Source organism: Neomonachus schauinslandi, chromosome 2 (assembly GCF_002201575.2).
Source record: "Neomonachus schauinslandi chromosome 2, ASM220157v2, whole genome shotgun sequence".
In the NCBI taxonomy this organism is placed as follows: Eukaryota; Metazoa; Chordata; class Mammalia; order Carnivora; family Phocidae; genus Neomonachus; species Neomonachus schauinslandi.
The window spans coordinates 147,306,539-147,317,457 of record NC_058404.1 but is presented as its reverse complement, the minus strand read 5'-3'; the positions used below and the strand labels follow the sequence as shown (position 1 = coordinate 147,317,457).

The window sequence follows — 10,919 nt, the reverse complement described above, 5'->3', positions numbered from 1 at the left end:
TCATAACTAGGTGCTACTGGCATCTAGTAGATAGAGGGCAGGGATGCTACTAAAAGTCCTATAATCCACAGTGTGGCCTCCCACGACAAAGAATGGTCTGGTCCACAATGTCAGCAGTGCGAAAGATGAGAAATCCTGATTTAAATCAGCTCATTTTCGGGGCACCTAGGTGGCTCAGTCAGTTACGTGTCTGCCTGTGGCTCAGGTTGTGATCCCAAGGTTCTGGGATCAACCAGGATCCCTGTGTCTGTTGGGCGTCCCTGCTCAGTGGGGAGTCTGCGTCTCCTTCTCCCTCTGCCCTTCCCCCTGCTCATGCTCTGTCTCTCTCTCTCTCTCAAATAAATAAAATCTTTAAAAAAAAATCAGCTCATTTTCTCCTAAACTTCATAATAACTAACATTTATTGAGCAACAGTGTGTTTTGAATATTGTTCTAAGTGCTTAATATGCAATATCTCATTGAATCCATACATTAACCTATGTAAATATTACCATCAAACCTATTTTACAAGTGAGAAAACTGAGGGTTACTTAATGTCCAAGGTCTAATAGCTAGTAAGTACATGAACCTGAATAGTATGATGCTAGAGATCCTGAGCTTCACCAATGAGATCTAATTTCTATCACTACTATAAATGAAAACCGGTATCACATGCTTCAAACAGTAGAAGAAAATATAAATAAATTCAATAGGAGCACAGTCTTATTAAGCTCTAGCTGAATATTGTTGCCGGGTGGGGTCTCTGTATCTATAGCCTGTGGCTCTCTCTTAAAACCAGAGACTTAAGTGTTAAAGAGGTGTTAAAGACACACTAGTTACTAGTATCCAACCAAAACTTCCTCCTCCATAAAATCGGAAGAAATGTAGACAAATTTAAGGGGGAATAACTTTCCTAATATGTGACTCAATATTATATAATATTGTGTGTTTGTGTGTTTGTGGACCACTTAAAATCCCAACTCTTCAATAATATAAAGCCCTGGGATGTTCTGATTCCCCATGAATTCGATAGTACCTGGGTTCAAATTCTGAATCTGCGGGGCGCCTGGGTGGCTCAGTTGGTTAAGCGACTGCCTTCGGCTCAGGTCATGATCCTGGAGTCCCTGGATCGAGTCCCGCACCGGGCTCCCTGCTCGGCAGGGAGTCTGCTTCTCCCTCTGACCCTCCCCACTCTCATGCTCTCTCTATCTCATTCTCTCTCTCAAATAAATAAATAAAATCTTTAAAAAAAAAATTCTGAATCTGCTACTTACTACTGGTGTTATATTAGGTGTGATTTAATACCCTCATTCATAGAACTAGGACAGTAGCCTCTGCCTCAGAGGGGTGTGGTGAGAATTAAATGAGATACAGACTCTTGCAAGATTCCTGGCAGAAAATTACACAGCATAAAATAAATACTCGTTCCCCTCATTTCCTGAGGATTCTGTGGTCTCTTTCCAGTACTGGCTTAGATTTTCACATGCTCCCACGATTATACAAGCTCTCTAAGAGCCATGGCAGGACAGGCAGCCACAGTTGGCTCCAGACTATTACAGCAAACAAAGAGCTGCTTTCAGTCCTATCCAGAGTAGCTACTAAGGCTCTTGGGAGGCACCGGCCTTTTGAACTGTGCTGTGTAGCCACCAACCATCCCTTCCCACCCCCCAGCCTCCTGTGAGAGTTGCTGATGATCCAGGGAAGATTTATGGAAATTGTAAGCATGTAGACCCCGTGACAGTAATTCTAATAGATGGCGCAAGTTCCTGGAGATTGCTGGAGGGAGGAAAGAGGCCACGGAGAAGGAGTCTTTGTCCCTCGGAACAGAGTTGTGGCTCCATCTTAATTTCTTTACACACACACACACACACACACACACACACACACACACACCTGCTCCAATTTTAGACCTGCCATTTGACCATGCAGTCATTGAGTTATGGCTAAAGGCTATACTTTAAATATTCCCAGCACTTACTATAGATTTAATTTGCAATTCTGTGATATCAAGTAAAGCAGAGTTCAACAGAACATTGGTATTATTTTCTGCTTGGTGGTCAGAAGACCTTTTTTGTCTTTATGCTGTGACTCTAGAATTTCTTCACTACTTGATTCCTGATAACTTTACTCTTCTAAAATATTGCTTTAATAAGGCTTGAGATTTCATGCCATAATTAGGGATGATGAAAATGCAGATACAACTGGAGAGTGCCTGGGTGGCTCAGCTGGTTAAGCGACTGCCTTCGGCTCAGGTCATGATCCTGGAGTCCCTGGATCGAGTCCCTCATCGGGCTCCCTGCTCGGCGGGGAGTCTGCTTCTCCCTCTCCCACTCCCCGTTTGTGTTCTCTCTCTCGCTGTGTCTTTCTCTGTCAAATAAATAAAATCTTTAAAAAAAAATTAAAAAAAAAAAAAAAGAAAATGCAGATACAACTAGAGTTAATGCACTGCCAAATTCAAAGTATCTCCTCCCCACTAGAATATAAACTTCTTGGGGTCAGGGAATTTGTTTTGTACCCTACTATATCCCCCTAAATGCTAACATAAGTAACTAGCATATGGTTAGTACTAATAAATACTGTTGAATGAATAAATGAGAGTTCATACTACGGTAGTTGGTTGTAGCAGTCAACATTTCCTTTGTTTACATATGTATTTTTTTTCATGCTTCTGGACTTTACACATGTGGCATCATCTTTCTGTAATGCCTTCTCTCTTCCTTTTACTCCTCTATCACCCCTTCCTGATTTGGAGAAAGTCCATTAACTCTTTAAGCCTTGTTTCTTTGGTAAAAGTCTCTGTGACCCTTATCTTCCTTCTCAAATTAACTCTTTCCCCAGCTGAACTCCTGTAGCCCTTTGCACATAATCCTGTTAGATTTTGTGCTGTAATTATTTGTTTATAGGTCAGTCTCCGGCACTAGAAATGAACTCCTTGAGGATTGTAATGTATTCCTTTTGTATCTCCATCCTTGGCATGACTAGTTTATGGTTGATCTTTAATAAACGTTACTGACTGACTGAATGAATATTGCAAGGGGTCCTCTATCCTGCAGGGCTCCAGAAAGGTCTCAGATCCCTTATAAGGAGTGCATTACAAGATCACTTCCTTTAAATGCTTTATTTTGGATAGGAAATCTTCTTGCTCACCATGGTTTCATTCTATAAAGCCCTTCCCGTGTACTCAAATGGAATGAATGGTGTGGAAACACAGAGTAAAGCCTATAAATAAGGGATTTGGAAATGGTCAAATTTCAAGGTGGGACTGATTATCCTGGGCTGCTTCTCTGTAGATGCGTCCTGATTACCCTGATGCCATACAAACCTTAAAGGTGGTGATATTTTGGGAGGGTTGAAATATTTCTCCCAAGGAAAAACAAATGGTTGGACTATCTGGGACCAGATTCCTGTTGGTGCAGTACAGGGGAATTATATCGTGTAAAGCAGTATCTCACGTCTCCAGCTATAAGAGGATTGTGGCCTGCTCAGGTTGCTATGGTTGTGACCATGACAACTGCGAAAAACATGACAGAATGCCAAGAAGAGGGTGTGGTAATGACCATAAGCAAGAGAGAACAAATGGCCAGGACTAGGGACTGCCTAGGGTCCCCAGAGTCCAGCGGTTGTAATAGGCAAGGATTCAAGACTATATTGGAAGATCTGACTTCCACGTTTCATTATTTACATTGATGCAAACCCTGAACAGCTCGTAACTAATCTCTATTATTCATCCATTCTGCTTTAAGTAACTCTGAGGAGGGGAATGGAGATGGGGGAAGCAGCCTAAGAACATAGGGCACAATTCAAAGGCCTTCAGCTCTTGAGAATAGGCACTATTTAATTAAACCAACTGTGAATTTGTGTGGGTGAAAGTAACAGCTGCTGATTCTTAGGGTATTTTTAAGTTGCAGCCAGTTGGGATACTCTCCATGCCTATATATGGTCCTTCATGCTAAAGGACCTCATGGAGATGGGTGGGCTGAAAACATAGACTCCTTGAAACTGTATCATCATCTCTTGGTCTCTGACAGCACATAAGCAGCTTGCTCTCAGGGAAACTTCAGCAAGGTTAAAAGTTAAGCTGCACATCTGACATACTCAGTAGTGACTCTTCCAGCCCCCAGCCCCCACATTGTTGCTAGGCCTCTTTGAGATTAAAAGAGACTTATTTGTTTAGTCCCCATACACTTTCAAGCTGCTTAGCTACCACATCTTATGCACAACATGCACTCCAGGCAAACGAATTTTCAGGGCACAGCAGACTGATGTGGCAAGCAAGCCTACCAGATTGAACCCCCTGAGCCCATATGCTATATGAAGCAAACCAAAACACAGCTGGTAGAGTTAATTTTAGGCTTTCTGACCTTGGCAATGTCCTATCTATTTGGGAAAAGCAGCTTTGATAGGTTCAAAAAGGACCCTTCCTCCTCCTTCTCCCAACACAGCTGCCTGGGAAAGTGACTACATGGTTTAAGTTTAGTGGGAAAAACAATTAATTATGGCCAATAATAAACTTGACAGATCGAGAAATTCAGTATTTATTGAGCAAGTGCAGAGTCCATGCAAGAAATCTTTTATGATTTTTGTCTTATGAACTAAGATTCTAACAATTGTACTGAAAGTAACACCTTCTAAAAAGTTCTAAAACTGGCTTCTCGAAAACAAAAATCAATTTCGAAGTCATGGTGCTTCAAAACAGCAAAAGTGGGCTGACAATGATAAGAGGGTTAGTAGTTTTATTAAACTATGCTGTTTATAAATATAACAGGAATTTAAATGCAAGGAGTAAATATGTACTATTCATTTCTGAATGCACAGGATCCAATTTTCTGAGAACCAAAAATAGGTAAGGTCCCTGTAATATACGCTCACATATAACATGGACTTTTCCTTCCTGAAACTTATACAATTTTTAATTTTGTTTTTATTTATTTTATTGCCTGTATTTCCCAATGACCTACAGGATTCATAATTTTTTTGCTCCCAGAGGCCATAGTAGACGATAAATACTTGTTCAGTGGATAAATGATTTGCATCCCATCATTGTCTTAAATTTAATATTCTGCTGCACAAACCTCACCTTCAAAAGAATGAACAGCTTGGGGGGGTATTGGGAAGATTTCTTCTTCAGCTATAACACATTAAATAAGCTTTGTGTTTTGATACTTTATGGCTTTTAGTGATAAATGAATGCACTGAGACACACCAAGTTTCATGAACCAATCTTTTATACTTCCATTCTTTTCTCTTATATCAGAATAATGTGTCCTTGAGAAGCATTTATAACCATACACTGGTTTGTGAATAACCATACATGGTTGTTTTTAATGAAGCAAGGTACAGAATTAAAATCTGAAGAGCATTAATAAGGGTTAGGTTGAATTGCTAGGTATGTTAAGTGGGATTGTGTAGCATGCCAAAATTCATTTAGGATATATTCATTCTAATTTAGGTCATCCTGGGAATGGGGAGAGGGAAATGGGCTTTACTGAATTCAAACTGTACTTATTAGCTATGTGATTTTGAGCAAGTTAAATACATAACTTCTTAGCATTAGTTTCCTTACCTATAAATGGGGGAAGTAATACCTAACACCAACTGTATGAGGCAGTGTAAGGAATAAATTACATAAGGATAAAATATATGAAAAGCTTAGCAGAGTGACTAGACCATCAGAAATATTCAATATATGGGGGTGCCTGGGTGGCTCAGTCGTTAGGTGTCTGCCTTCCGCTCAGGTCATGATCTCAGGGTCCTGGGATCAAGCCCCACATCGGGCTCCCTGATTGGCAGGAGGCCTGCTTCTCCCTCTCCCACTCTCCCTGCTTGTGTTCCGTCTCTCGCTGTGTCTCTCTCTGTCAAATAAATAAATAAAATCTCTAAAAAAAAAAAAAAAGAAATTCAATATATGGTAGCTATAAAAACAATCTTATGAAATAAACTAATTAGACGGAATAATTACCACATCAGTCTAGATGTTATGTAACCAAAATACTGCTGCACAACAGAATGCATTTTATCAGGTTACTAAAGATTTGTTGCCCAGGTATACCTTTTCTAGTATTTGCTGTTCAGGTATCTATTCTTTCACAGTTAGATCACATTTCTGAATCAGAAGGGATCAGCTACTTAAGAAATACGGAGGCCCAGATTTAGCCACAGGGTTTGAATTTAGTGTTTCTTCTCTCTGGCATTAACAGCATTTGCTTTTACTTTTATATGTAAAAGAATATCTTAATATATAGGCAGAAAAATCTGGCTAATATGAGGGCAAGGAAAGAATGCTCTAGTCCAAAGAATCATTGTCTGTAACAGCAAATTTTAAGTTCCCATCATTAATAATACCTTTCTAGTCCTCTTCAAAAGGAGACCTGCTATTTATTTTTCTTTTTTATTATGGAAAATTTCAAAACAAAACAGACAGGAGAGTATAAGGATCCTCGCGTACTTGTCTACCTGGCTTTGACAACTATCAGCTCATGGCCAATTTCATTTCATCTATACTCCTACTTCCCTCTCCTACATTATTCTGAAGCAAATCCCAGGCATAGTATTTCACCTGTGAATATTTCAGCATATATTTATAAAACATATGGGCTCTTTAAAAAAACATAACTACAACATCATCATCACAACTGGGTAAATGGTGATCAGAAACCAGAGATATCTGGGAAGAGAAGTAAAGAAAGAACAAACTCAGATGCTTACAGGTAACACTTTGCTATGTCTATCCTTATTGGGCATGTAAATTCCTTTTTGGAAGCCCATCTTATGGATTCAAATACTTTTTTTTTTTTTTAACTTGTAGCAAGAATTACTACTAAACTCCACTCATTGGGCCAGAGACACTTGTGGTATTAGCCAAAGACTTGCCCCTCATGTAGCACACTTCTTACACTTGTGAGTTCATTGGCCAACCAGCCTCAACTCCAAGCTCTAACAATGTGCGGGGCTTCAAATACTATTTACTTACTGAGGTCTGCATGCATGCCTCTAGTTCAGATCTCCCTACTCGCCCTTTGCACAGTAGTCAAAACTCTACCTGACATCACTACTTTGATGTCTAATAGACATCTCAAAGCTAACATATCTAAAATGGAATTTTTAGGGCGCCTGGGTGGCTCAGTTGGTTAAGTGACTGCCTTCGGCTCAGGTCATGATCCTGGAGTCCCTGGATCGAGTCCCGCATCGGGCTCCCTGCTCGGCGGGGAGTCTGCTTCTCCCTCTGACCCTCCCCCCTCTCATGTGCTCTCTCTCATTCTCTCTCTCTCAAATAAATAAATAAAATCTTTAAAAAAATGGAATTTTTAGTTTTACCCCCAAAATGTGACTCATATCTTCCCTATTTCAATAAATGGCTATTTCCATTAGTTGCTAAAGCCAAAAATTATTGGAGTAATCTTTGATTCTATTTTGATTTGATTTGATTCTATTTGATTCTAAATTTCCCAATGCTTTTGAATCTGAATAATTTTAAGTGACAGCCATGGTTTGATTTAAATGTTTAACCTCTGGAATTATATTCTGTATTATTAACATGACACCTCTATCATTTCTAAGACCAATATATTTAAGTTTTATCAGCTGTTTATTTCAGGCAACTCTCCTTGAGATATGAAAAGAAGAACTCAGCAGGTAGTTTAGCAGAGTCTCTCCTCTGCCCATCATTATCCTGATTCAGTGTCATAGAATTCATCTAAATTGTGTTAGAACATCTAATTCTAATAGAATTCATCTAAATTGTGTTAGAGCAAAGCTACATAAGCCAGTTACCAAATCAGGGAGCAGATGGGAACTGTATGCCAGTCATTTGAAGGATACCCCTGACATGAAGAATTTTAGAACTGGAGGATATCTTACAGATCATGTAATAATCCAAGGCCCTCATTTTAACAGGGGTGAGACTGTTGTTCTAACAGGTTAACTGATTTACTCTTCCCAAACATAACTTCCTAATCTGGTAATTCAAGTTTTACTTTCAGAAGACCCTCAAGGAATTAAATAGTAAATTAGTAGTACCAAATCAAGATCTGGGCTTTTGTCATAAATCCATTATTTTCACTATATTAAGATAAATCCTTTCTCCCCCTTCTTTCCTCCATCTTTTGAGTCTTTTTTTTTTTTTTTTAAAGATTTTATTTATTTGACAGAGAGAGACGCAGCGAGAGAGGGAACACAAGCAGGGGGAGCGGGAGAGGGAGAAGCAGGCTTCCCATGGAGCAGGGAGCCCGATGCGGGGCTTGATCCCAGGACCCTGGGATCATGACCTGAGCCGAAGGCAGATGCTTAACGACTGAGCCACCCAGGCGCCCCCATCTTTTGAGTCTTTAAGTCTTCTCAAATTACTTCAGTGACCTCTGCTATTTCCGAGATAATGTCAAGAATCCAATATTTCCTTCTGTTTAAAAAAAACGGCTTGATTTACTGACATACTGAACTAATACTGCACAAACCTCTCAGAATATTTTTCATATTGTTACTTTTTTTTTTTAAGATTTTATTTATTTATTTGACAGAGAGAGACACAGAGAGAGAGGGAACACAAGCAGGGGGAATGGGAGAGGGAGAAGCAGGCTTCCCACTGAGCAAGAGCCCCGATGGGGGGGGGGGGTCTCAATCCCAAGACCCTGGGATCGTGACCTGAGCCGAAGGCAGACACGCTCAACTGACTGGCCACCCAGGCACCCCAAATAGCTGTACATTATTTAAGTTTTGTTCAGATACTTTGAAAACTTACTTGTGGATTTGATGCATGTTGTGAATAAAGAAGATGGACATCTCTTGTGTAAAATAAATGGGTACTCGAATTGATAATGTTGTGGTAGGCTGCTCATCAGTGGCAATGCTGATTAAGCATTTATGGGGCCCAAGACCATTATAACCATTGGACCTTCTGCTGCACAAAACATTCTAGAGGCTGATTCAGTATCCCTTATAGAGAGTCCTGCATTTCGGAGTTAAGGGGTTCAGGGCCAGGCTTTATAATCTATTTAAGAATGCTCCACATACCTTGAATATGTCACTACAGCAGTTTTCCCAGCTACTGATGACAGCCTAACTTGCCTGTCGAAACACTGATGGACCCTGACCTCTCCTAGTTCAGGGTTTTAAGATACAACCATAAAATGACAGGGAGCTTGATTTAGACTTTCTCTCTTCTGGCCGAACCACACCCAAACCATTCCAAACACGTTAAACTTCCTTCTGTTTTTATTTACTAACAAAGAGACTCCATAACCTTTCATCATCCTTTGCTGAACACTTGCAGCGGGCAGAACTCTGGTGGCAATTCCATCCCTCACTGCAGAACCCTGACATCCCAGAGTTGAAGCCCACTTCCTTCCTGACTGCTGAAACCCAGCTAAGCAGTTCGGAGGGCTCTGCCACGATCCCCAATTGGGTGGACTGGCCTTCACTGGCCTGATGGCTCCAGTGTACTCGCTGGGCGTGGTCCGGGGCTGCAAAGATGTCCAGAACTTGGCTGACCCACGGCCACAGCGGGAGGAGGAGGGTGGGCGTGCGCCGCTCTCGCGAGAGCTCGCGGCGTGAGGGCCGCGGGGGGCTAGGGGTTAGGAGGGGGAAGAAGAGGAGTACGGGCAGGTGCGGCGAGCAGCTCAGCAGCCGCGGTGGCTGTTCTCCGGGAAGCAGGCGTGTGGCCCTTTCCCCGCCTTCTTTTCCTTCCCCTCCCAGTGAGTGATTCGGGCCGTGCGCTTCCCACTTCCGCCCCCTCAGCCTGCCATCGGAACTAGGAAAGCCGAACAAGTTGTGGCAGTCGAGCAGCCGGCGCTCCCCTTCCTCCTCCTCTCCTCCTCCTCTTTTCTCCTTCCCTCTTCTTCCCTGGCCGCTGCCGGAACCGCCGCCGCCGCCCCGAGGCCTAGAGACCGCCGAGCCCCCCCAGCCCACGCCGCGGCCGACATGAGCTTCTTGTTGTGAGTAGCCAGGCCCAGCGCGCGCCGGCTTTGTTCGGGAGACCAGGGCCGGGGGCCCCAGCTCGCCTTGCCCCTTGCTGCCCGGGCCGGGCATTCCAATGGAGAAGGTCTCTGGGAACATGCCTGGTGCGCTGGCGCTGCCTGACGGCTGTCGCCTCCACAACCCGCTTCGAGCTCGCCTGGAGCCCTCCAGCCCCCAAGGAGGCTCATTCTCCCCGGACCCCAAGTCCTGACACACCCCGGTGCCTGGATCTGCATTTCTCCATCACCCCGATTGTTCTCTTCTCTCTTCTCTTGGGTTTGTGGGTTTGGACGCCCAGCGCAGATACCACCCACTCCCCCTATGCCCCCTACGCGTCGCGTGCCCGGTGGCCCTGTCTCCGTTTCACTTGCCAATTGCATTTTTCTGGGTCCCAAGCATAGAAAATCGGGGGTTATACTTTTCCCTGTCACCCCAGCACCCCTTTAACTTCCCTCTTAGGTTTTAGGAGTGGAAAGTTGGGGTGACAAGTCCTGTGGATATAACACCCTTAATGAGGCTGCTTTCGGTTCGGGATCCCATTTGGTCTTGGGGTCTGGAGCAGCTCCTTACTTCCCCGAGGCGCCCTTCTTCCCAGTGTGCTCCCCTGAAAAGTACGGGCTTTATCTTTTTAGACAACCACCAAGGAGTCTGAGTATTGTGCCCCGGGGTTGATTAGGTCCGCTGGGGAGTTGTTTTGCAAATCATTTGTAAATGCCGACTTCACGTCACATTTAGGGCTGGTCATTATTTCATTTACTTAACCTTTATTGTAGACGAGTTTGGGGGGATGGGCAGAAAGATGGGATGGCCAAATGGGGGTATGGAGGCAGCAGCCAGCCTCAGGTCGTCAGTAAACAGGACATTACACCCTTGGAATTCCTCTTTTGAAAGCTTCGTTGTGATTCACCTATGTTTAAATCGGTGGTTAGAAAGCTCATAAAAACTCAGAGATTGAAACTCGCACCATATACTCCTTTACTGTTGTGGATAGA

The 10,919-nt window shown here is 42.9% G+C and overlaps 1 protein-coding gene and 1 non-coding gene across 2 annotated transcripts in view; one reads left to right on the top strand and one right to left on the bottom strand.

Annotated features, from left to right (window-relative positions):
- Positions 1-6,776: 6,776 nt before the first annotated feature.
- LOC123324218 lies at positions 6,777-6,927 on the bottom strand. Its single transcript, XR_006539698.1, has one exon. It is a non-coding gene; the product is annotated as a small nucleolar RNA SNORA62/SNORA6 family (small nucleolar RNA).
- Positions 6,928-9,835: 2,908 nt separating this feature from the next.
- Positions 9,836-10,919, top strand: part of MOB1B (MOB kinase activator 1B) — a 59,262-nt gene continuing 58,178 nt past the window's right edge. The window contains exon 1 of the mRNA XM_021702353.1: positions 9,836-9,905. Within this exon, the coding sequence (XP_021558028.1) occupies positions 9,892-9,905 (14 nt within the window). The 5' untranslated portion in view covers positions 9,836-9,891. The remainder of the gene's footprint in view (positions 9,906-10,919) is intronic.